The sequence below is a fragment of the Equus przewalskii genome, chromosome 14 (assembly GCF_037783145.1).
Source record: "Equus przewalskii isolate Varuska chromosome 14, EquPr2, whole genome shotgun sequence".
Classification (NCBI taxonomy): domain Eukaryota; kingdom Metazoa; phylum Chordata; class Mammalia; order Perissodactyla; family Equidae; genus Equus; species Equus przewalskii.
Genome location: NC_091844.1, coordinates 63,516,727 through 63,544,015, shown reverse-complemented (window position 1 = coordinate 63,544,015; position 27,289 = coordinate 63,516,727). Strand labels below are relative to the sequence as shown.

The 27,289-nt window shown below is 38.9% G+C and overlaps 1 protein-coding gene across 5 annotated transcripts in view; it reads left to right on the top strand.

Moving 5' to 3' along the window:
• Nucleotides 1-23,712, top strand: part of TTC27 (tetratricopeptide repeat domain 27) — a 177,876-nt gene extending 154,164 nt beyond the window's left edge. For 3 of the 5 annotated variants that reach the window (XM_070574210.1, XM_070574214.1, XM_070574211.1), the window contains 4 exons: nucleotides 14,540-14,737; nucleotides 16,046-16,157; nucleotides 19,799-19,899; nucleotides 23,474-23,712. In XM_070574210.1, coding sequence (XP_070430311.1) covers nucleotides 14,540-14,737; nucleotides 16,046-16,157; nucleotides 19,799-19,899; nucleotides 23,474-23,596 — 534 coding nt within the window. In that variant the 3' untranslated portion in view covers nucleotides 23,597-23,712. The remainder of the gene's footprint in view (nucleotides 1-14,539; nucleotides 14,738-16,045; nucleotides 16,158-19,798; nucleotides 19,900-23,473) is intronic. The other 2 variants (XM_070574213.1, XM_070574215.1) reach the window with 1 other exon arrangement.
• The last annotated feature ends 3,577 nt before the right edge of the window (nucleotides 23,713-27,289 follow it).

Below are 27,289 nucleotides of genomic sequence, written 5' to 3'. Positions count from 1 at the left end.
GTAAAGAGTTATAAAGTCATCAAGATATTGCTGATTTTAGTTAAATTAGAAGGGTGTATCAAGTATGCCAAGTCATCTAGTGATCTCATACCTGAGATGTATGTTTTCCAAAAGAAACGAAAGACAAAATGGAGCAGTTGCTTTACTGAAGATGATGATTTAGAATAAAATAGGTTCAGCCTTGGTCATTCCAATCTCCTGCAATTACGTTAGCTGGAAATGTACTGGGGGATTTTACTTAAGATTTTCTTTTGTTCTTACCACTCCCAGTTTAGGAGTGTCATTCTCTCTCAGGATGAAAAAATTTTTTGCACATGTTGAGACTAACACTGCTGTATTTCAGCATCTGTAACTGTGTGGGGAGAGAGGTGACATTTAGAATAATATATTGGTAGTCACAGTGGTAGATACCAAGAAGACAACTCTGGCAAAAATAACCTGAGTATAGTTCATTCTAAAAGAAAAACTTTCAGTTGTTGATTTGGCAAGTTGTATACCAAATCAAATTCATTGGAATTGTAAGAACTCATGGTTAGAAATCTTTCAGGAGCCTTCCCTAAGAAAGAGTAAAGAGACACAAATAAGGATTTTTATTGGGGTGATTCTCAATCAATAGAGTTCATTTTGAAGTAAAAATGTATTTTTCTTAAGTTTTTAATGAAGAATTAAAAAGGAGGTAAAGCTTAATTAATGTAAAGAATGATCCTATAGCATAGGATTACTTTTTTTTCTTTTTTGATTTATCCACCCTCTGTTCTGAATGCACAAGATGCATTTTGAGCACTTTTCAGAAAAGGAAAAAGAAGTCTTTAAAAAAAAAAAAGGACTTCTCTCAACATGAATTGAGATGCTTTGATTTAACTTTGATCTTAAGTAGATTTTTCGGGGGCCAGCCTGGTGGCATAATGGTTAAGTTCACACACTCAGCTTTGTTGGCCTGTGGTTCAGGAGTTTGGATCCCAGGGGCAGACATACACACTGCTCATCAAGCCATGCTGTGACTGCATCCCACATACAAAGTAGAGGAAGACTGGCACAGATGTCAGCTCAGGGACAATCTTCTTCACCAAAAAAAAAAAAAAAAAAAAAAAGTTTTTTCAGACATATTTTGATGATCATAACTATAGCTTCTTACTCCTTCCAGCAAATCTAATCAAAAGGAATTACCACCTATAGAAAAATTATGTTCTGATTCCCATTTAAAATTTTCTAATCCCGTACCTATTTTAGCAGTGTTTAACTTACATCATTCTGACCTTAATGAAAATTTTATTATTTCCTGGAGAAAATTATTAGAATTTAGTTTAAATTCATGGCTAGCTAATATTTTTATCTCTTTATTCCTCTATTCTTCATTTGTTTCTCAAATTCAGCTTATGAAACAAATTTCCTTTTGTATCATAGCATTTCATCTGAACATGAATATTTTGATGAGTTTGAGCATAGTTTCTGTAAACCATTCAGTATTTTTATAAACAATCAAAGATGGCATTTCGGTTCTTGAGACTTCCCCCTTGCAGTCCCACTGCCATGCACAGGAGCACCAAGAACCATTCCTGTTATGAGAAATATTCCTTATAAACACAGCAGTTGGAGAAGCACAAAGTGCTATAACGATGTCAGATAGTATAGCAATTAGCTTAATTTCTACATTTGGATTTGGGGAAATATTACAGAGAATATCACAACTAGATAACCAGTGACTTGCTCAGATGAAAGCATCATCTTTAGTACTTTATAGTAGAGAACTCTTAGGTATTTAGGTGGAGAAATAGCCGCAGTGAGATAATGTGTTGGTTTTCTACGGGGAACTGTTAATAGCCTTCCTCAGAAGTGTCATAGAGTGCTGATGGCAACGTTTGGTTTTTGGCAGGTGTGAGTAGAGTCGCTCCATAGTGGTTAAATCATTGAAGCAAAGTCTTGATGGCTAGTGATGAGTTTAGTCATATTTAGCTTCATGGCATGCTTTTGTCTGTCATCATGCTCTATGACAGCTAGTCACTGTGGACTGAGACAATTGATAGATTGTCTGGAATATTTTTATCTTGGCTAAAAAAATTTTACTTAATTTGACTCTACAAGTTTGGCAACAGGTGTCTTTCCAAAAAACTCTGATATTCTTATGTTTGACACTACCTGACCCCATTCTATTTTAGTTTGCTTTAAAATTTTCTCTTTATCTATTTTTTCTACTTCTTTATAGATGTGCTTATTGTCATCTTAATTTTTTCTATTGTGTGTGTGTGTTGGTGTGTAAATTATATTCATTTTAATACAGACATGGTAAATTAGCTACAAATTATTCTGTATTTTTTACTATTTGTAATAGAAGGATGAGTGGGTACTACCTTTATCATTTTCTCCCCTTTCTCTCTGTGTCCTAATTTTGACCAATGCGTAGATTAGTAACAGGAATGCTTTTCTATCTAGTACGTATTTCTAATCATGTCTGGTTGATACATGTCTTTATTTACCATAAAACAAATTTTCATGTTCCTGCATAATTGGTCCCTGTTCAATTTCCTATTGTCAGTAATGCCACAAATATCCCTATAGATAAATCCTTGTCTATGTCCATGCATCCTTCCTCAGGGTAAATTCTAATGTTGATTTGTTAGGTTTTTTTTCTTTTCTTACTTTTTTCTTTTCTTTTTCTCCTCCTGCTTCTCTTCCTTCTTTGATAACTTGGGCAATCATTTTTGGAAAAGAATTTAAGCATTACCTTATTATACCCCATTTGCTGTTTATAGATGGAAGAGGAAGGGAAGGGGAGTAACGTATATCGAGTGTTTGCTATGTTTCTGGCACTTAACAGGGATTATCTTTTGTAGGACGTACAATATTTGAGCTGGATACTAAATATTCCTCATTTTACAATGGATGAAAATGAGACCTGGAGGGGTTATATAACTTGACCAGTCATATAGCTATTCTTATATAACTACCACCCAAAACAGATAGGGAACATTTTCATCACTACAGAAAGTTCTCTTCTGCCCCTTTGTAATCAATTGAATCACTACCCTTACTCCCCCAACCAGGCAACTGCTTTCTGATTTCTGTCACCACAGTTTAATTTTGGTTTTTTTTGAATGTCATATAATTATAATCATACAATATGTATTCTTTTATATTGATGTTTTTTGTGTAGATTTCCATTTGATGTTTTCTTTAGGGAAGGCAAGTGATAGTGTTGGTGTGCAATGGGGCAGATTGCCAACCAAATTGAAGTTCTGGAAAAAGTTGTGGCTGAGTATTACTTGAAAGAAAAGAGAGAAGGGATTGGATATATTTTGTATAAATTATGTCTCTGTAAAATAGGTATTATCTCCAATTGACTGCTGAGGTATCTGAGGGTCAGCGAGCTGAATTAACATGGCTGATGTTTCTTAGCTAGTAAATAGTTAAGCCAAGACTTTAGGTCTGAAGTCTGGCCTATTTAAACTAAAGCCTGTGCATGCCTTTTCCACACTCTAAGAAATTTTTTTTTTTTTCTTTGCTGAAGGAGTTAAAAAGAAACTGTTAAACTGCCTACCTCTCTCTGATAACAGATTTGGGCAAGCCAAGGGTCAGGGTTATCAGGCCAGGAAACAGCAAGTTCTGTAGAGAACTCCATGTGGAGCGGGGAGTCAGCCAAGCTGGAAGATGGGAAACGGCTTCCTTCTTGGCCTGGAGCCCTCCTGGAACTTTTTGTCACTAGACCTGAGGCAGTCCTATTCCTTCCTGCTCTTAGACCTCTGGGATTCAAAGGGCCAACACCTTGTGCTTTCAGCGAAGACTGTGGTGAGACTTGGCTGAGGCCTTCAAGGTTAGTGTTGGGGAAGAGGATAGTTACACTTTTCTCTTTGTGGAGATTCTTCAGCATTTGTCTTAGAATCACTGCTCTTCCATGTGAGAAAACTTCAACTCTCTTCAGGGGCCAGTTGTGGTTCTCTAGTCATTCTCTGCTTGCTGCATCCCCCAAGCATAGCCCATGATAGGGGTGAGAAATAAGCTTAGGATAGAGAGTGAAGCGAAGGTTCTCTCTCACCTAAGTGAATTAGAGATGTGGGTAATGGATCTAGAGGCCATTACATGGAATCAGTGGTATGGCATTGGTTTGGGTAGGATGTGAGGGAGTAGAGGGCTATTTATATTGAGTAAAATGAAATCCCTCTAAGTAGCCAGGCTTAAAGAATATACTTAGATTATTTTATGATACACCAAATGAATTCCAAATGGACTAAATATATGCGAAATATTTTTTCATCTCATAGAAAAATTAGGAGTGAAAATGGATATTTCCCAAATTTCCTGAATTTTGAAGTAATAAAAGAAAACTCGAAGGAATTTTTATGGCCACATTAAAAAAAATATGTGACAAAATATTTGTAACAAATAGGAAAGATAAAAAGCTAATAATATCCTTATTATATAAAGAGTTAACATCTGCTGCAGGAATGAAATGTGACAGAATAGAAGATTCAGAAACAGACTCAACTAAGTATGAGAATTTAGTCCATGATGAGGATGGCATTTTAAATCTGTGGGATAAAAATAAAATATTCAGTGTGTATTGGAATAGTTGGCCAAACATTTGGGACCAAAAACTAAAGCTCTGCTTCACTCCTTATACCAAAGGAAATTCAAATGGATAGAATATTTAAATTGAAATGCCTTGAAAAGCAGATTATGTTGTGGGTAAGAGCGTAGATTCTGGCTTAGACACCCTTGGTCTCCACCTACCAATCACTAGCTGTATGACCTGGGGCAAGTTAGTCACTTTGTGCTTCACTTTCATAAAATGGGGCTGATAATACTTCCTGCCTCACAGGATTGTTGTGAGGATTAAATGGGTGTTACATACGTAAAGGGCTTAGAACAGTGCCTGGGACATACAAGTGTAGTTGCTATCCTCCTCCTCCTCCTCCTCCTCATCATCATCATTGAAAAGGGAAAAGCAAAAAGCACTAAAAGAAAGTATGGTCAATATTTTTATAAGCTTGGGAGCGGAGAAAACATTTTTAACCATAACACAAAAACCGTACTCCGTTAAGGCAAATTTCGAGAGATTTGACATTTAAAACTTCTACACGTGGGGAAAGAATGACTGAGTAGGTGCTAGAGGTCACCGTCCTTGTTAGGGATAGGCTGTGATGTGATAGCCGTTCATTTAGTGCTTCCTGAACTGAAACTGGAGGATGATTAGTAGAAGCCAGCTAAGTACGCTGAGGAAAGTTTGTCTCAATGTTGTCGATGTTATCTTGGTCTTTCTACTTAAGACTGCTGTGTTCGTTTCCTGGGGCTCCTATAACAAATTACCACAAAACTTGGTGTCTTTAAACGGCAGGAATTTATTCTCTCCATTCAGTTCTGGAGGCCAGGAGTCCAAAATCAAAGTGGTGGCTGGGCTGTGCCCCCTCTGCAGGCTCTAGAGAAGAATCTTCCCTTGCTTCTTCCAGCTCTGGTGGCTCCTGGCATTCCTTGGCTTGTGACAACGTCACTCCAATCTCTGCCTCTTCACTTGCTTCTTCACCTCCTTCTTTGTGTGTCCTCTCCTCTTTGTATAAAGACACTAGTCATTGGATTTAGGGCTCACCCTAATCTAGTTTAACCCTGTCTTAGCTAATTATATCTGCAAAGACTCTATTTCCAAATAAGGTCACATTCTGAGGTTCTGTTTGGACGTGAATTTTGGGGGACACTGTTTGACCCACCACAACTGTTATGCTCCTTTTCAGGGAGGAAGCAGTGGCTTTGAGAATAGTGGGGTTGGTAAAGGTAGGGAGTGGATCCAACACACACCTCATTGGTGCCTATGGTGGTAGCAGAGGCAACATGTACAAAGGGACACCAAGGGAAGGCCAGAGAGACCTCAGCTAATCGTATGAAAGTCTTGCCTTTAGCAGGCAACACCAGAGGTTTGAACATCTGGAAGTGACAGAAGAGGTAGTAAGAGTAGGGAGGGAGTTGTTAGAAAATTAGTAAAGCTTTTCAAAGAGAGACACTGACTTGGTCATATGTAGTATTGAGAGATAAGACTGGAATCCCCGGCCATGATGGGCAAATTAGGATTTCTAAGAAGGATCTATTATTAGGCTTTAGGACATTGTAATATTACCTGAAATACTGGGAGAAAAATTTTCATATGTGGATATGTACATATTCTGGAAAGAGGGTTCAAAACTCTCATTAGATTCACTCGGGTGTCCAGAGCCCCAAGAAAATAAATGCAGAGTAAAGAATTGTCTTTGGTGTAGACTGCTAGGATTAATTTTCAGAAAAAAGGGCAAATGGGCCTTTCCTTATAATCATGGATTAAAATTTACTTCTATAACTTGTATTATGTTACAAATGGGAAAATATTACTGAATGCATTTATCTGTTACTCTAGTTTTTGAACGTTCTCAGTGTTTTCAAGCTGTGCGTAAATAATTTACGCACACTCACTTCCGTCCCCAGCTACCACCCCGGTTCTCTGCTGCTCTTTAGAGCTGACTCCTCAGGAGAAGCATCTTCCCATATGGTCTCTACTTGCCCTCCTCCCATCCTCTTTGGAATCCAGGCCATTTAGGTTTTGTCTCCACCAGTCTACTGAATGTGCTGTTGTCAAGGGCTGTGTTGCCACATCCATGGGACTGTTGTCAGTCCTCAGGTTTCTCAGCCTATCAGCAGTTTATATATATATTCTTTAGAGGAAGATTGGCCCTGAGCTAACAGCTGCTGCCAATCCTCCTCATTTGCTGAGGAAGATTGGCACTGAGCTAACATCCATGCCCATCTTCCTCTACTTTATATGTGGGACACCTGCCACAGCATGGCTTGACAAGTGGCACGAAGGTCCTTGCCTGGGATCGGAACCTGCAAACCCTGGGCCACTGAAGTAGAATCTGCAAACTTAACCGCTATGCCACTGGGCCGCCTTATCAGCTATATTGAACGCAGTTGATCTCTCCTCCTTTTTGAAACATTTTCTTCACTTGGCTTCCAGAATTCCACACTTAGTACCTTACCAGCTGCAGCTTCTTCATCTCCTTTGCAGAATCATCTTCACATTTTCTTCTCTGTGACAGCAACTCCAGGCTTAGTCCTCGCCTTATTTTTCTTCCTCACATAGGCTACTACCCAGAGATCTCATGATTCCCTTGATTTTCCCTCTTATCTTCCTGAGAATATGTATTATGAAAACAAGGTAGAAGTTTTCCTCTGTGTGATCCTTTAATTCTTTTTCACATAGGCTGTTCAATTTGTTTATTTCATTATGGACGCACCTTTCAGGTGTCTTAATTTTGTCCCTGTTGGCTCATATGCGCCTGGGGATATTGGCTTTCCATTGGTAATGTTTACTCGATGGGAGGGACTAAAGCAAGCCCAGGATCTAACCAGTGCCCTTCCTGGTGAGTTTGCACCATAGGGAGAAGTCACCATGTGTACACTTCACCACTGCCCTCTCCCATCCCCACCGAGTGGCCTGGCTCCTCAGGAAACCTCCCTTTTCTCTGCCAGGTACTGCTTTCTTCCAATGCCCATCCTCCTGTGTAGTCACCTAACCTCAACAGGTGGAGGCCCACCAGGCAGCTGAGGTCTACTGTTTGCTTCCCACCCCAGCCAGGCCCTCTGTCCTGCTGTACCCTCACAGTCCTTGGCTTGCATTGGGCTGGCACTGCTGTGTTTCAGTCTCTCCATGCTGATGGCAAGTAGCATGTGGAAGAAAAAAGGCACAACCAAAAAGCTTTTCTCAGCCCATCCGTGAACCTTGGCACCTGGCACTTTTCCGCACTGGGCTACTCTTGTCTACCATCCCAGGATCCAGCCAGTTTCTGTCTACCCAGGGCTTCTCACGTGTTTACCGTTACTTTCGCAGATCCATCAACTTTCTCTTTTTTGAAGTAGTGTACAGAATTGGGGCTCAGAAAAAAGAGCTAGCAATGTGTTATTGTTAGTCCATCAGTTTGTAGGCTGTGTAATCTCCATACTCCAAACAATAAAACTGTTTTCACATTGGAAAAAAATGTGTTCAATACAAATTAAGAAAAATTTAAATATCTTAAAAAGGAAATATGTACTTGACAAACATTTGGAAAGAGATTTAAGTTCACTAATAATAAAAGAAATAGGGGCCGGCCCTGTGGCTGAGTGGTTAAGTTCACGCTCTCCACTTCGGCAGCCCAGGGTTTCACCAGTTCGGATCCTGGGCGGGGACCTAGCACCACTTGTCAAGCCATGCTGAGGTGGTGTCAAACATAGCAGAACTAGAAGGACCTGCAACTAGAATGCACAACTATGTACTGGGGGGTTTTGGGGAGAAGAAAACAAAAGAAGAAGAAGAAAAAAGATTGGCAGCAGATGTTAGCTCAGGGCCAATCTTAATTAATAAATAAATAAATAAATAAAGGAAATAAAATGCAGAATAATAGCTGGACATACCTTTAGTAGAACAAAATATCAAAGATTTAAAAAGTAATAATACACCCAGTGCTGGTAATATGCAATGAAATGACACTATACTACTGATGGGCATCTAATTTGATTTAGCCCTTTCAGAAAGCATCAGACTTATGTCTAGAGTCTTAAAATGTTTATTCCCTTGATTCCGTAATTCTGTGCCTGGAATTCTGACCTAAGGAAAGCTTCAGGATGAAAAAAATCTTTAGGCGCAAAGATAGGGATGGAAGTGTTGTTTATAGTAATAGTAATAACAATGGCAGTATGGGGACAACCTAACTGCAGGGGCATCAGTGAATAGACTACGGTTTGTCAACCTAGTGGAATGTTTGGAATCTATTAAAATGATCTATTTAAAGAGTATATGAAAACATGAAAAAATTCTGTGACATAATTTTAAGTGAAAAAGGTAAGAGAAAATGGTTTATGTAGTGTTATATGAAAAATTTACACAGAGTGAAAAAAATTAGAAAGAAATTCACTGCAGTGTCAGTAGTGCTTGTATTTGGGAATTTTCTTTTTCTTTTTTTATTGGCTCTAATGTCTTGGGGAAATTTTTAATTAAAAAAAAAAATCTTTAAAAACCTGTCTGGTTTTGGTTGATTCAAGATTTGGCAAAGAAAGGTAATGAAATGATCCAAGTTATAGCATACGTATTTCATAAAAGAGAAATCTTTCCAATATAAAAGAACTTGTTATAAAGGAAGAAAGAAGAGTAAGGAGCTGTGCTTTCTAAAGTAATGTCGCAAATGCTTGAGAGCAAGATCGAGAACCCAGACTGCAGGTTCAAATCCAACTCCACCTTCCCTGGGTATGTGACCTTGGACAAGTTACTTCACTTCTCTGTGCCCCAGTTTTTTTCATCTGCAGAATGCAAATAACAAGAGCACCTTCCTCACACGACTGTGAGGAGGATTCGGTGTGTTCGTAGAGGCCCTGGCTCATAAGAAGGGCTATATAGTATCTATAAGTGTTGTCTATCATTATTGTTGTCTTATCATTCTCCTCTCATTCTCAGCTGTGTAAACTTGAGAATGTGCATTTTACCTCTCATGCTTCGGTTTACTTGTCAAGTGGGGATAATAAGGTACCGGCTCCCTAGGGTTACTGTGGGAACTAAATGAAATCAGCTTGGTCACGTGCTTAGCGCAGGGCTTAGCACATCGGGAGCTTTCACAGCAGAGGTAGTAGGGCAGTATCCGGGGCTGATACCATGGTGGTGGATTCTGGTTTTCTTTACGTCTATTTTGAACCATAAGGAAATAAAGGGGCGCATAGAGAGTGGGTCAACAGTGAGGGTTTTGCTGTCCACTTCTGTCAGAGTAATGAAGTTGATGGTCAGTGATAATCATGATAGTTTATAGACTTATTGCTTGTTTATTGCTTTATAGTTTTCAAAGCTCTTTCCATGTATGTTGACCCCTCGATCCAACAGCTCTGAGATGTAGTAGACAAAAGACCTGTCCTCATTACTGCTGTTTATCAGCTTCCTAGCGACTCCCCCGGATTCATGGTGGACTGCAGCGACTGATTCTGTGTATCTTCCTCTCCTCTCTAGCTCTAGCTGTTCTTGAATACTTGGTGTTTAGGTATATGGTACATCCAGTACTTTGGACTTCAAATTCTTTGTCCTTTTCTTTATTCCATATGAGCAACTCATCCAAGTGGCCGTGTCTTAGATCCTGTTTCCCTAAGAATTGTTCCACCTCTAAATTCTTAAACTTCAATATTCTACCCTTCAGTGACTTATTACATACTTAATAATTTGTGGTTTTAACTAGTTACTTGATGATTTAAATAATCATAGCAATTTACTCTTTTTTACTCAATTTACAGTGGATAAAAAACATTTACTTATTTAAATTTTTTTTCCCACTTTTGATGATGCAAAGGAGTGTGATTCTGTTAAATGTAGTCTGCCCAAGAGGAAATTGCACTTTTTGGTGATTCATTTAATCACAGAAATTCCACGGCAACACCCTTTGCTCCTTTTAAGTTGCAAATATCTGTTTTCTAAAGAAGAGTTAAATGTAGGGACAGGCCTGGTGGTGTAGTGGTTAAGTTTGCACGTTCCACGTCGGTGGCCGGGGTTCGTCAGTTCAGATCCCGGGTGCAGACATGGCACCGCTTGTCAGGCCATGCTGTGGCAAGCGTCCCACACAGAAAGTAGAGGAAGATGGGCACGATGTTAGCAAAAAGAGGAAGATTGGCAGCAGATGTTAGCTCAAGGCTAATCTTCTCCTTCAAAAAACAAATTTAAATATATATTGAAACTTATTGTTTTTGTAATGAGTCTGGGTAACTAGAATGTGATTTTTCTCACTTACTAGTTAGTGAAAAGAAAATGGTGATATTAGCCAGTAAATTATAAAATTACTCTAATAGTTTTTAAAATAATTTCTATCACTCTAAAACCACTTTTTAAGATTACATATTTGTTAATGTATTTTAATAATTCCATTTTTTTCTTCAGTTCATAGGGCTTTCTTAATTGTAGGAAATAACTTTTTAATTAACTTTTGATTAAAATATAATGTAAATACAGAAAAGTATACAGATCATATGTAAACATATGAATTTTCATGAAGGGAACGCACCTGTGTAACCAGCCCCCAGCATGTGAGTCAACACTACCAGCACCCCCAAAACCCTCACAGTCCCCCTTTTAGTCACCACCCCCTCCCCCATCCACCCACACAAACTAAGGATGTAAATTCAAAGTCTCAAGTGAATATTCATGTGTGCCATCGTGTTTTGTTTCATCTTTGCCAATATTCACATGTATTTATTCTTGCCTTTTCTCTATTTTTAAATTGTTTTCATTAAAATAACATGCATATAATTCTACGGGTTAAGTAGTAGTGAAAGGCTTATAACAAAATACAGCAATTTCCTGCGTTACCCCTTCTCGCTTCTCAAGATTCTTCTCCCCAGAGGGGAGATATCCTTTTGGTTTTCTTTTTCTATTTGCACATTTCCATATTTTATAACAGTAGTTATGTACTGCTATTTTTTTATTAGCCAAACTTAGGTATTATCTATTGACTTCCTATTATAGTAAATGAGACTTAACTCTCATATACCAGCACTTCCACTACTTCCCTTTCATATTTTCCCAACATATTTAGATTAAAATTTTTGGTTAACTGAATATTCTCTATTAACATTATTTGCCTATACATATGATACTCAAAGTGAGTATTACAGAATACTGATTAGGGTTTGGGGTTTTTTTTTTTTTTTTTTTAAGATTTTATTTTTCCATTTTTCCTCCCCAAAGCCTCCCTGGTACGCAGTTGTGTATTGTTAATTGTGGGTCCTTCTAGTTGTGGCATGTGGGATGCCGCCTCAGCGTGGCCTGACGAGCGGCGCCATGTCTGTGCTCAGGATCCAAACTGGTGAAACCCTGGGCCTCTAAGCGGAGAGCGCAAACTTAATCACTCGGCCATGTGGCTGGCCCCCAGGGTTTTTGTTTCTCCTGATGTTAATAATTGTCTTGGTTTTCACATTTCTCTCTTTGTAAGCCTCTAGTCTAAACTCATGATCTCTCCTGCCCTCTTTGTTCTGGCTTTAGCTCTGGATACAGTCACTCACCTTAGTACTTGCCAAATCTGGTGGAATCCTCCAGTCCTGGTCTTTGTAGATGTACTCTGCTTGTTACTTTCTCCTTCCCTTGTTTCCATGACGTCACTTTCTCCCACCTTTCTGACTGCACCGTTTTAGTCTTCTTAGTGTATTATCTTTGTATTCACCTTCCCTCCTCTTAACTTTTGTGTTCCTTAAGATTCTATCCTTAGTCTTTCTTACCCAACATAGTCTCTTTAGGCAATATCTGCCATGGCTGTGAATGACTCTATTATCTATTCCTCCATTTAGAACTCTCTCCTAACATCCAAATCCGGTTAACTGGACATTGAACATGCAAATAGAGTTATTTGTTATTGCTTTCCCTCCTATTCAAGGTCCCCCTCTCTTCTTGTGCTATCTGTGTAGGAATTGGGTGGATGTGTTGCACTTCCCTTCTCCCTACCCCGGCCCCTAGCACAGAGATGTTCTCCCTCCCTACCCTTCCACAGGTCCCTTCACACACCCCCAAATACACACACTTCACCAACTTTTCCCTTCTCAAATGCCGGCACTGCTGCTGCCCGTTTTTCTTGGCAAGAAGGCCAAAAGTTTTCTCTCCCCCATTGTCTCCTCAAGTAGGCTGAAGTGAAGGGATGTTGGCCCAACTGTGAGAGCCCAGAAAAAGTAAAGTATTTTACTAATTTAGTATGCTTTATTCGTACTTGTTAGTAACTATTTTAGTAGGAACTATCTCTTTCAAAACATGTTAATCTTTGAAATGTTTACAGAATGATAACTTGAAACAGGTAGTACACATTCATGCTATTTCTTCTGCATTGTTACTTCCAGATTTAAAATCATGAGTGGGATTGTAATGTGAATTTCATTACTTTCAGATTTAAAGCTACACATGTGGAATTGTAATGTGAATTTACAGGCAGAGGTAACGTACCTTGTCCAAACAAGAAAGAAAAAGCACAATTGAGTGTTTTCCTGTTCACTTTTACCACTGAATATAATTAGGACCATCAGTCTGAGCTCACATTCCTAAAAGTGTTCATGGTCCCGAGGAGCATTAATTCCTTGGCTGCATCTTTTGCCTGGATCAGAATACTCTATGGGGAGACAGAACAGGGTGTCACAGTGGTCGCATTTCTCTTAGCAACGCTTTCTGAAAGAGGTGTGTTCATTCAGTCTTTCTTTCAGGCACCAGTTTTTATTGCATCAGTGCTGTGTGTCAGGTAGTACGTTAGACACTGGTGATAGAGATGATCAAATGTGGTCCTCTCCCAGAAGTTCAGAGTAAGAATAAAGATGTGGCACCCTGTCTCTTGGAACCTTGCTAGTCAAAGTGTGGTCTATCGACATCAGCATCACCTGGGAGCTTGTTAAAAGTGCAGAATCGCAGTCCAAAATGGAACAAGACCTCCATCCAAGATTCTGCTTTTCTAGCAAGCTCCTGGGTGATGCCAAGGCTGTCAGTCCATGGGCCACGCTGAGTGGCAAGGTCTTAGAGCACTCTCCTCTAGCTGGTTCTTTAGTGGATCCAGGTATCTTTGGTGTCCTTCCTTCACAGGAGTGGATGATCAAGGATGCACTTTTTATGCCTCCAGGAAGCTGCCTTGAGATGTACAGCCTAATATAGACATGACAGATGTATCTTGTCATAACAGTGTAACCTGCTGTGGAGCTCAACTTAATCCATCTATCAGCATTCAAAGCATCTGGGGTAGAATGTGTAAACAAGACTAATGAAAGCATGATAGCCAAGAAGTTGCTAAATGGCAAGTGGATCTGGAGTTTGGAGGGATGAGAGATACTTTCTGGGTACCCTGCATGCCTAATGCAAATGCATTAGCAGTTTAACGTTCAACGATTAGGAAGGGCCAGGACCTTTTTAAGCAGAATTAGAATGTTATCATAGCAATCCAGAAGGAAAATAATGAGGCCTAACCTAAGGTAGGAGAAGCTGGATTTAGGACTCCTTAGGAATGTGGAATTGAATTGCTTATATGTGGCAGAAACTGGGAGAGAAGAGAAGCTATGTTGATGCTCAGGTCATTGGCTCCGAGATTACAGGAGGAAGATGGATCTGGGGTCTCTGTTTCATTCTTGGGTAGATGGAGTGTGAGATGTTGATGGGACATGCCTGGTGGGGTTGAGGTGCACAGTCTGGGAGCTCTAGTGAGGAGTCTGGCTGGAGCTGTCAGAGTAGGTTTGGTAATATATTTGAAGCTACGGGTGTGGATCAGATCATTCAGAGAGAGTGCTTAGAGTGAGAAGAGAGGATCAGCAGATATAGGGCCTTGTGGAACAAGAGCCCTCCCAAGATCCTGAGAAGGGACACTAGAGAGCTGGTCAGCATGCACTGCTAGAGCGTGGTTCGAGACAGCTTGACTTTTATTTTTAAAAAGTGTAAGAGTGATATTCTAACAGGTCTCAAGGTTTTTCACTGTCATTGTCATTGATGATGGTAATGGTAGCCCTTTGTTTGTTGTTATTGTTTGGTTGTTTCTAGCTTACCGGTTTCTTCTGTGCATTTTTTAAGGTCCTTAAAATTCTGGTCAAGGCAGTGATTGATGGGATGACTGATCGAAGTGGAGATATTGCAACTGGCCTCAGAGGAAAGCTGCAGGAGTTATTTGGCAGAGTAACTTCAAGAGTGACAAATGATGGAGAAATCTGGAGGCTATATGCCCAGATATATGGAAATGGGCAAAGTGAAAAGCCTGATGAAAACGAAAAGGTAATTTCTCCAGTCCTTCTGGGCTCTTGCCTTTTGTTTGAACATATGTGTAGTGGATCTGCTTTTTTGATGGTTGGAGGAAGTTTAATAATTTGAAAGATAAGATTAATATGCTCAGGTTTTCAGTTTTGATTCAGAATCTTTAACATAAGCACTTTGAACTGCGGACAGATTAAGACTTGTATGCATTTGTGTTTTTTCTTTCCATGAATTTTTCTTATATAATTGTTCTCTGTTTCCTGCAAAAGGGTCTCTCTAACCTGCTCCCCTACCGAAGCTACAGCAAACAGCTGGTGCTCATTATTTACTCTCACCCCTTTCTGCAGGCTCATTGCTAAGGACTAAGTTAGACTGGGTACAAGGACAAAAGAGTATTTAAATCTGGGATGGGACTATGAAAGGGAAAAAGAAAAAGGAACTAGATAAGAATATTGGAGAAGAGCTTTAAAAAATCTAAATATGAAATACTTTACAAGGTTGCCCTGTCCCTTTCTCACAAGTACAGTGGGACACCAGTTACGCTCAAGTTATGCCTGTAGCCTCTTATCTTAGAGCTTTAAGGAGCCCCTGGAGTTTCTAAGGTTGGAATAGTTATTTTGTGTTCTTTTCAAAACATCTACGACAAATCTAATATACTCCTTGCGTGAGTTTGGAATTAACCACAGTACAGCTAATCTGTGGGATTCTTAACCGCTCTCTCCTCCCTCAGTCCACCCAGCTGGCTTCTGCCATTGCACTGTCAGCCCAGAGAATACATACTCACATGCACGTGTGCACACACTGCTACGTTCTGTCCTTCCATTTCTTCTTGAATTAGGTACTCTCTTGCATATATACAGATTAAGGGTACTCTGAATTCTCTAATCTGTGACTTCTCCCTCAAGAATCCACAAGGATGGGATTATGAAAGAGAGTGTTTTAAACTTTTGTGAATTTACACACATATCAGTAATTGCACAGTTTTCACCAAGTTCACACCTCATTCTCTAAACTTGTCTTTGAAGCTGATGGCTGCAAACACTGAGGAAATGTGCACACTTTTTTACAGATTTCCAAACCTGGCATTTGTATTTTTCTGTTTGGAGGGAAGTGTCTCTATCCAGAATCATCCATTTAATTTCTTTTAATAGCTTTTTGCTGTTGGACATGCTTATCTACACCTTCTTTGATGAGAATCATAGAGACTGTGCTGCATAGCACAGACGCTGAATTTCGAGTTGGAATTAGTTACATATGACTTCCAGGAAACAAAGTTTGAAACGTGAATTCCACTTGTTATTCTGACCGTTGTTCTTTTTCTTTCCTCAGGCGTTCCAGTATCTATCTAAGGCATACAAGTGTGACACACAGTCCAGTTGTTGGGAGAAAGATATGACATCATTTAAGGAAGTGGTTCAGAGAGCCTTAGGACTCGCACATGGTATTTGATGTAACATTTGATATCCATGGCATATTTCAATGTAGTTTTACTGATAAGAGAAAGTATTTGTCGAAAGTAAAGTTCCATTACATAATTTCAGGTTCATTATATTGAAATTGTATTTAATTCAGCAAACATTTATAGACCAACTACCATGTAGTAGGCACTCGGGAGCAATAAGAAGTGATAGGATAGAAGCTTAAATACTCTTTGAGTAAGTGACAGATAGAAATGTGAAATACCTTCATAATTGTATTTAACCTTCACGTCACACAGAGTCGGTTTGCGTTGATTAAGAAAATCTGTTGATTTTTCCCGAATCATATTCTTCCTTTATAAATGAAAATATTCACAAAAATACATAGATTTCCGGAGTATATAGCAATATACAAAGAGCCATGGCACATATAAAAGAAGTAAAAAATCTAAGCTAGTCCCTATCCTTGGGGAATTTAGTGGGTGATATTTGAGGGGATGGATAACCTTTCAGTTAAAGTTGTATGCCTCTTGGTTAAATATACTCCAGATAAAGGCTGCTTTTAATTATTTGTATTAATGAAAAATAGGACAATTAAATTTGGTAATGCATTTTTATATTGATATTTGAGTGTGCATGTATAATACCCTGGGAATGCAGTGCAAATCAAACAATGAAACCATAATGCTAAGAATTGAATCCCAAGGACTGTGAACATATCCTGAAGTACTCTTCTAACTTCTGCAACTAATAGTTACAGCGAATAGGGAGCCAGTGAGGGATGATAGAAAGAGCAGAATTTTGGAATCAGGGAGATCTAATCTCCAGGACCAGCTCTCCGGTAGACTTGCTAGGTGACTTTGGGTAAATTGCTTAACTTCTCTGAGCCTTACTTCCCTCATTGGTAAGATGGAGATAATACCTACCTATGGTTGTTTCGGAGAATACAAGATTTAAATGTTAATCCATTACCATCTCACCCCCACCCTTTTCCTTCTCAGGTGGAGGATCTGAGCTGTATGATAAGGGACTCAAAACTAAAAAAGAGAAAGATGAACAAGAATAAACTTTAAATTACCTGTAAAGACGTCGCAAAACATTCAAACAATTTAGAAATGGGCTTAGTAGTTAATAATTCTGCTCAGGGCCATTGATATCGTTGACTAAAAGGATATAAATGTCCAATTTCCTGGGTCACCTACCCCTTGACAGATTAGGAAGAAGTGCTGAACTCTGCATAGCTGAAATTCAGTATAGAAAAGGTTGAAGTAGTTGCTGATAGACCAGTGGAAGGACGGTCTAGGGTGGCAAGAATTTTTGTGGTTCGTACTGGCCTCATGGTGGGTGGGCTCAAATGGAGTGCAGTCGTTATGCCTTCGGCCTTTGTGGATGTAGTACTTTTCCTGGGGAAACCCCTGCTAAAGTGTGTTATGTACATAATTATAGCAGGGTGCAATTTACTTTGAAGAATTTATCTTATCTACTTCAACTTGCCAACCCTAAACATTTCTGTGAACAGCTGGCTCTGTAACAGTCAAAGCCAAGATATTTTCTGTGATCACTAAGTGATGGTATTAAACCTGTCAAATATAAATATGCAGGCTAAAGAAATACTCTAGGAAAAAAATCTTCATTTTGCATCTTAAAGTTGGTTTAAAACTATTTTTGGCACTGTTTTTTCATCAGGCAATACTTAGAGAAAAAACAAGTGTCTATTCTTTTCAGTTCCCCTTTGACTTTAATGAATTATGTGTTGGTTGTCTTACGATGTTTTAAGCAAATTTGAGTGGATGCTCAGCTTTAATTTCTAGTCATATTTTAGATTTATGAAGCTAAATCTTAACCTTTTCTTTTGTTGCTTTTGTATACCATTGCTCAATCGAAGAATGAGATGGGTTTCTCTTGATTCTCTCTCTTTTTTTTATCTTTCTCCCCTACATTGTTCTCCACCTCGCCCAATTCTGAAAAGGAAATAGAACATTTTAAAAAAATCTCCGCATGATTGAGTCCCTTTGGGTTGCTATTTTTAGAAGTAGCCCAGTACTTCAGAAAGCTTGATAAGACATTGCACTCTCTACATAGTATTTGAGACCTTTCTATAGCAATGTTGTCATTGTGCCCCCATTTGTATTGTCTGGAGGGTATTCATTTACAATCTCTGCTATTCTATTTTCTGAGTGGGCAAAAGCTCATTCCTTCTTTGCCATCCAGGAACTTTTACAGTAGTAGTTATGCATTTTGACTCTAGTATGCCTGCAGGAAGCCCTGTGCTCTCTCACTCCTGTCTCTGTCTCTCTTTCTCAATCCCTAATGTCTTTTGGAAATGGGATTGAGGAGGGGACTAATAGAGTGTTTTTGTCTTTTTGCTCTATTTTTGTTTTCTCCAAATGAAAATAAAGGAGTGAAAAAAGAATCACAGCTCTTTCTGATATAAGTTACTAGGTATTCAACAGCCTAAATACTTCAGCCATGGTAGTTACAACTTTCCTCTACTAAGAGACACAGACATCGTAATCCTCACTATCTCCAGGTTCACTGAACCCTTTGAAAATGACATTTACCTTGTTGATTACCACGCATTCTTTCAATCTTTAGCTGAGAAGTGTCCAAGTCTAATTATTATTTTGAAATAGGAATGTCAAACCTAGTTCTCGCCAGTCATAGGAAATACTAATTAATGACAAAACTATTTTGCCAGGCACAGGACAATTAGACTTTGCATACAAAAAGAAATCCATTTTCCATCCCTCGTCTAAAATCTAGGGTAGTTAGTAGACTTTAATTGTTGCACTGTTTAGTGTAGTTTTAAAACAGGTTCTGGATATTGATCTGTTTGTAGTGAGCATAATTTAGAGGAACAAAAGCAGGAACAAATCAGTGGAGAAATATCAGGCATCATATTCTTACAAAGCTCTTCACTTGTTCTTATAAAGCATTAATAGCCAGGCCTTCTGCTAGGGAAGATTATGCCCTCTTTGTAATTTCAAGTTTGAGGGAAATGGGCTACCCAGAATGATGGAGGCAGAGTTGTTGGGGATGACTTGGTTCTCCCCGACTCCCTGCTGATGCCAAGTGTGGCTCAGCGACCCGAGAGCCTGGTTGTGGTCTCGTTCCCTCAATGCAGGCACGTAGGTTGTTGATGTCAGTTCTTCCAGGATGGTGATGTAAACCCTGAGTGTGAGAACGCAGGAAGAAGTGAACAGTGAATGTCTGGCACGTCACTTCCCTGGGTTAGTGTCATGAGCAGCGTGAATCCCCATTAGGGACTCCATGCTGTGGGAAGCCACACTAAGATGTGCTGCGTCTGTTTTTCCCCTCTGTGGGCACCGTGTTTTCAATTAGATTTTGTCTCTCTTTGCCTAATTTCATTAGTCTGTCCGTGTGTGTGTGTGTTTGTTAGTCTTTTCCCAATGATCTGTAATTCACCAAAAATCACCTATTTTCCTCAAAATTCTCCTTTTAGCAATAAATTATTCTTCTTAAAGAAGGATAAAGGGGAGAATTATGCACATAATTATTATTCTTTTTCCAAAATAAAAACTTTCCTGTAGAAATATTTCTGAAGTCTGTTACTATACAACCCTAATTAGATAATTAGATTTTGTACCTGTAAATTATCATTACTGATTTTTAATGGATATTTTTCCCCACATTTATCTTCCAGTGGCTATAAAATGCAGTAAAGGCAAATCCAGTCCTCAGGAGGTTGTACAAGTGCTTTCTTCGGTTCGACTCAATTTACGGGGCTTGTTATCTAAAGCAAAGGTGAGAGTGAAATGTGAATTAATTAGAATTGTCATATAAACAAAGGTCTTAGTATCAGCTCTTAAATCTTCTTTTACATCAGGGGTAATTTTAGGCCCGTGTTATATTTTGGATATCAGCCCCAGGTGGTTAGTTGTGCTGGTAAGGATATTATTGGCCCAATGGCTAGACCACCCTACACATGGGTAACTTAGGAGTTCTTTGAAATTAGTATTTATAATCCAGCCCTAATGCTTTATGTTAAATTAAAACAATGCTCTTCTATACTTGTCACTTTTCCCAAAGTGTGGCACAGATGCCACTGGTAGCACTTGGGTAAAAGTGCTTTTACCTGAGTACTTTTGATTTAAATATACATTTATTTCACTGCATATTGGAAAAAGCATAACTAGCATATCACACCTACAATTTCATGAATATTATTGCTTATTTTCCATTTATAGTAGTATTGTAGTGTTTCCTTTAAAAAACTTTTATGTAAGTAAAAAATTGATTTAGAGACAAATATTAAGTAGGTGGTATATGGATTTGACAAAAGTTGTTAAGATAGACGGATGACTCAGGTTTGACAACTAAAACATATACCATCAGTTTACACACATCAACCTGTGAAGCAGTGCCAGGATGGGGACACCTGAGAATCAGTGGGGGAGTTTTTTTGAAGCCTGGATCCAGGTCTCTACCTGTGATAGATCAAGTCTGGGAGGGAGCCTGGGAAATCTGTGTTAAATTTTAAATAGGTGGTTCTACTGTGCAGCTAGGTTTGGATTATACCTCTGGAAGCAAATTTTAAAGGAATATCACTTCTAGCATAATTCAGTACTTTCTTTTCTGATCTTTACTTGCCTTCACTATTTAATCTTGGGCTGCAAACGAATTTTAACTCCCTTCTGAGAGCAAGTCTGTGGCATGTGAAGGTCATTTCTGGACACGTAAAAACCTTTCCAGAATATGCCTCTTTCTTTTTTTTTTTTGCTGAGGAAGATTCACCCTCAGCTAACGTCCATACCAGTCTTCTTCTATTTTTTAGTATGTGTGCCACCAGCACAGCATGGCCACTAAGAGAGCAGTGTAGGCCCATACCTGGGAACCAAACCCAGGCCACCCAAGCAGAGCACACTGAGCTTAACCACTGGGCCACCATGGCTGGCCCCCAGAATATGCCTTTTTATTAATCGCTTGATCTTTTCAGATCTATGCCCCTTTAGATTATTAACTTGCTTTACTATCCTTATTAATCTGCATGCTGGCCCCAGGTTTCTGTAATGTGCTTGGAAGAACTGTGTTTCCTCCGGGTGTGGCAGCGCAGCTTCAGAATTCTGTGTCTCTCGGAAGGCTGCAAGCGCTCAAAGGAGGTCAGGGACGCAAGCTTGTCCTGTGACTCTCCTTCTGCAATTAGGAGCTAAGTGTCTGAGTTCTGGTTAGAACCCTGACCTGCCCGTGGTTGTTTGTTTCTTCAAGATGTGCTCTACCAGTTCCCTTATCTCTGTGCAAAGCTTTTTCTAATAAGTTATTAATTTTACATGAATCTGTACTCACATGACACAGATAGTCTTGTCTGGGCACATAGTGCCCATCCTTCCATATTGTCGTAGATTCCCAAATATTGAAAACGAGGCCTCAGAACATCATTTATGTTTAGATTTTCTTCTTATTAGATCCCAAATGGATTATCCAAAAACGGGGAAAATTGCTTCCCAGCGCCTCCTTTGAAAGCACCTTTTTGCATGTAATATTTGGGAGTCTCCGATTTTGTAGTAGTCGTATGCCTTTTCTATCTTTTGAACAAATTGCGTTTGCTAAACTGAATTCCAAAAAAGCCACTTTTTTAGAACTCTTTAAAAAGTGAAAATGAATTAAGATAGCTGTGTTCAATAGCTTGCAGTAAGCTTGGTTTGCTCGAGTCTCTGGTCTTTTCTTGCCAGGCCAGGGACTTCATGGAAATGAACTCCTAGAACCCAGAGACTCCCCTAAAGTCCTCCAGTCCATGCTCTGCCAGAACAGAGTAATCCTTGGCCCCGAGCCCCCTGTCATTGCACAGTCTGCTGCAGGGGGTGTGAGGGCTGTTGGTGAGAATGCTGGAGGGCCTGGGCACAGAAGAGATTTACCATTTAAACTCAGTGAGATCCTCAGCAAATTATTTCTTCTTTCTTAGCCTCAGTTTCTCTCTGCTTCCTCTTTACCTTCCAGGGAAGTGATGCAGATTCAGGCTGATTTACAAGCACTGTAATTCTTGTAAAAGTAAAATGTACTATATGAGTCCCAGTTATTTTCCTCAAAGGTGTTTTCTCTACTGATCGTGTTGTCGCAGTTCTTATATCATTCTATTATGAAATGCTATCCAAGGTGTGACTACACAGTAATGGGACAAATCTTTGCTACACATTTTTGAAGTTCTTCATTCAAGTGAGTGCTCTTTGCTCCAGAAATCACTATGCGAAACTCTAAGCTTATCTCAATGATTATACCACCACTCAAAACGTCTTTGGGGTTCTCTTTGTAGAATAAACTGTCAGAACAATTGTCACATGTTATCATCTGTGGGAGTGATAGTAACTAATCATATTTTAATGGTAAATTTGATTTTTGTGAACTAATAATCTAGTCAAGTCTGATGAAAAAAAATATATGGTAAGCTGAGTACATTATATTTCTGTTTAAAACACACATGCATGCGCACACATCCCCACACACAAGGTGGTCATAAAGTCCTGAAGCTGATTTTCTTGCGTACCTACATTGACGCAGCAGACAGTTCCTAGAGAGGCAGTTCAAAATATTTCTGCTATGGTACCATTACTGAAGTATGTTGCAGTATGCCTCCCAAGGCAATTCCTTTTTTTTTTTTTTTTAAGATTTTATTTTTTTCCTTTTTCTACCCAAAGCCCTCTGGTACATAGTTGTATATTCTTCGTTGTGGGCCCCTCTAGTTGTGGCATGTGGGATGCTGCCTCAGCGTGGTTTGATGAGCAGTGCCATGTCCGCGCCCAGGATTCGAACCAACGAAACACTGGGCCGCCTGCAGCAGAGCGCGCGAACTTAACCACTCGGCCACGGGGCCAGCCCCGGCAATTCCTTTTATAGGAGGATGGCACGTTTATTTTTACTTTATTTTGCTGGCCTTTTTTGCTTTTACCAAATCTTGATAATCTTTGTAGCTTCTGAGTCCTGTGCCATAATTAATTCTCAAATAATTAGCATATAGTATATAATTTGTATGAACTCGAGTTTAAAATATATTTGTTTTGCCTATATACCATGAATAGATTTGGATGAATAATGTCCATTCACCCAAAAACCCTCCTATGACCTTGAAATGAGTAATCAATATTCATGGCAACCATTTTGAAGAGCAGAGCTCATTTGAGTTTACAAGTTCAGGTGTGTTGTTTGATTCATCATTTAATTGTTGCAGCTCATACATTTCCAGGATGGTGACCAGAACAAGTACTATAATAGTATAATGTTGTAGGATCATTAGGTAAAGGGAACTTTAATTCTGTACTCTGTATCTATTTTATTTTAAAGAGATTTTCATTGTTTTGATAATTCTGCGTTGTTCTTTATGTTGCAGCAACTTTTTACAGATGTGGCAAGTGGAGAAATTTCCGGGGAGTTAGCTGATGAAATAGCAGCTATGGACGCCTTGGTAGTAGAGCTCCAAGACCTAAGCAACCAATTTCGAAATCAGTATTGACCATTCTGGGAACAATTTCTGGAAAAGGCACTTTCACCTTCTGGAAGTTCTCTTATACCTGTGTATCTGAAACACAAGATATTGATTTTTTAAATAAATTTCTTTTTTATGGCTAACACTCCTTGTTTTTGTGATTTTTCTAAATGTTTGAACTTTCTGAAGTACATTAGATAAAAAGTTTCCTATTTCTTTAGGCTTAGTTACAGATGAATTCAGTATTTTATTATTCTTGAGGCATTTCAGCACAAAGAGCAAAGATTATAGTTTTCCTTTTAGCATAGAGTTTATTCTCTCTCGGCCTGAAATGAATTAGATCATTCTTTGGAAAAGGTTAGTCTAAACAGGAAAAAAATCACACACTCAAGTTTGTAGAATCATTAGATTGGCTGCTTTATTATCCAAAAGTGATAAAGGAGTAGATTTGGTGACAGAAACCTTTACACTTCTTGAGATTTTGTGTTTGTGTCAGAAAGATACAGGTTTGGCTAAATTAGAAATGTGAGCATGGTTTAACTTCTAAATCAAGAAAATGCAAGAAAAAATGACATAATGCAGATTTTGACTCAACCATTAGCCACTAGTAACCAGGCTGACCTTCCTCATTGTGTGTACTGCCAGCCCTAAAGATAGCTGTTTAATAAGGTTATTATGGATGAAGACAGCTATAAATGGTGCCATATTACAAAAATGCCAAAGTAAAATGCTTTCTTAGTAATGTCTATGGAAACAAATATCGAAGGCAGCAGCTGAGCTTAATAATCTTACTACAAAAATCATAGTGAGGAATTCTCAGTGCTGGCTTGGGTTGCTGAATTTTGGGTACCATGCATAAGTCATTAGACCCTTGCTTTTTTCCGTGTTCTGATTTATAAAATGTGAATAATTTCTACTCCTTGCTGCTTTGTGAGTTTCAGCTGCCTTTGGAAATTTAAAAATACATAATCCACAAATTTAAGTGTTCTGAACACTGAAAAAACAGTCTTTAAAAACTTTCATCAGAGAATTTTTAGTTATGAATGCTTACTCATGCTGCTTTCCTTAACCACCTGCTTCTCTTTTCTGTATCATACTAGCCAAAAAAAAGTTGATGTATGCCCCAAGGCAGTTTCTCTTGCAGGAGACACAATAATAGCAGAAAGACCAATAAAATGAGGTAACAGCATGAGTTAACATTAAGTGTCCACTCAGATCTTTTATAGAAGCCATTGGGGAATAGGTGGTGGGTGGGTGGATGGATGGATGGATGGATGGATGGATGGAGTGAGCCAGGTTTTAAGATTCACTCTTTGTCGGTACCTAACTGTGAACCCCAATAGAAGCTAGACAAAGACTGAAAGGGGTAAAGATTTCGGGAATCGAGTGGAAGATTGAAGAAGAGGTCCCGAGTTTTAGAAGTCTTTAGTTCTCAGTTTATTTTCCTTTGGGTTCAAAGTAGAAAGTGAGTGTGAGTTGTCACAAACCAGGTCACAAAAGGATGATCCTTTTCCAGTCCTGTTCCCAAATGCTGTGCTGGACCAAAGTCTGCAGGACACTGTCCTACACCCTCTCTTATCTTGGAATGGTCTCACAAAAGAGAGAGCTCTTACATATCTTCTTCTTAAGATATAGACCTACCATTATATTTAATAATCTTACTTATGTGAATGTTTAGCATAGTTGAAGAAAGTGTGCAGGAAGGTACTGTGGCAAAGCAGGAAAAGCATGGGTTTTATCAAAACCTCATCTCTACCACCTCCTAACACTTAATACTTAACACTCAGGTACTTGATTCTATATCTGTAGAATGAGTGTGGTGATAGTGGTATTTTCCATCAAGGTCTTCAGGTCTCTTATAGCACTTTCACCCAGCTGCGGAGTCAGTAACACAGTATCTGCTTAAACAGATACATTTCATTTACTATAGGGTCTTTGGTGCTTTAGATTGCTATATTATGATTTAAAAACTTATTTCTGAATGCCTTATCTTTTATAAATTTCAACCTTAGTTTTCTAGTATTAATACTTTTGTTTTCAGAACTACTGTTTTGCTTTGTCAAGTTGAAAAATAGAAAATATGTGATCCTCTAATCTTTATTGAGTTCCCACATCATGAATAATCATGCTAATAGCTACAGGTTATGGAGTTCTCACTCTGCGCCAGGTAGGTTTGTGATATCACCAGGAAACTAAAGGTTACAAACTCTAGAAAGAAAAACAGCCAGAATTCAAAGACTGCTAAAGCCTGCGTTCCTTCTACTTGCTGTGTTAGCACTAGAAGCAGCTTGCAGTGATCAGCCAATTCCAGTCTGCTCTAACAGTGCTATACCCGGAAAGTTTGCCTGTCATTGTTTATAAAGTTCTCTGAGGAAAGGAATTCTGTGAGGTCTCAGTTAACAATAGCTTGTGATCTGTTAAGATAATTTAGTCTTTTTTTTTAAAAATAATTTTAATAAATTCTTCATCAACCTTTTTCCAAAGAAGCAACATAGTAAATGGGGGCCCTAACTGCAGAGGAGTTCAAATAAATCCCAGTGGAATAAGGAATCCATTCTCTACACCCAAACCCAATTCTCAGGAAGCTTCGAGAGTTGGTGCTGAGTCTGGGAAGCAGAGCCATGGAGTAGGTGTCGAGCAGAGGTGAGTAGAGTGGTGGAGTTCAGAACTACAGAAAACCAGAATGGACTGTGAGGTGCCCATTTGGGGGTGAAGAGCCTGGCCTTACCTCAAATGGAGCCTCAGTATGGTAATGAGGACCTCAAACATTGAAAGCATTGACTGACTGAATTGTGTAGCAAGACTATCCTCTTCATGCTGTGCTTGTTTCTGCTGAACATGCTATTCGTGTGCTATTCATAAGCAGAAATGTAAAGAAGTGGTATCAAGTATGTGTAGTAAATCCACCTACTTTCCAGACCACATTCAAAGACTGTGACATAAGCCGAAGTATGGCTAGTTTGGGCTATTTGTGACCATTTATTCAAATTATGGTACATCTACCACATTATAACCGTGGGTGAGTCTGATGAAAAGTATTCTTTTTTTCCGTTTGTTTTTCTAACATCCACATCAATCTAAATCACTGTTTAGATAAGGTAACTCTACTTTACTGGCCAAGAGTGAGGAATAAAACCTGTTAAGTGGATGCAACACACTTCCTTTCTGCCTGTTCATTCAACAGACCCTATAGTGAAATGGCAAAGAGCCTTTATTCGAATGGTGGGCGCCATGCTGTGGTGATACAGATGGATTTTTCACAACGTGCAGAAGTGCTTATAAATAGATAGGTTTCAATCAACAAGTAGCTTATTCAGGCATGTGCTCAAATATAGTAGCTGCATTCATTAGACAGACATTTGCACTAATCCCAGGACTATACTAATAAAAGCGTAATCCCTTATGGGCCAAAGGTAGTGCTGGCTTGCTTTTAACTCTTAGAGTCTTTCACAGACCAAGGCCTAATAATTGTAGCTGCGTAGGTTTTCACCAAGTGAACTGTAAAGCTGAGCTTATCTTCAATTTTTTCTTATTTTTTTAAATTGCAGTAGCTTAGTGGACAAAGAGGTACTTTTTACTCTGGATATGCAGCTTTCGGCAAAACCTATTTAGAAACCAGTTGTATGTGTATTTGTGTGTGTGCATGTGCACATTGTGTGTTCTCATTACTTTATTATAAAGCACCTCTTTAACCCTGGTTAATAAAGTGGTGAATAAAGA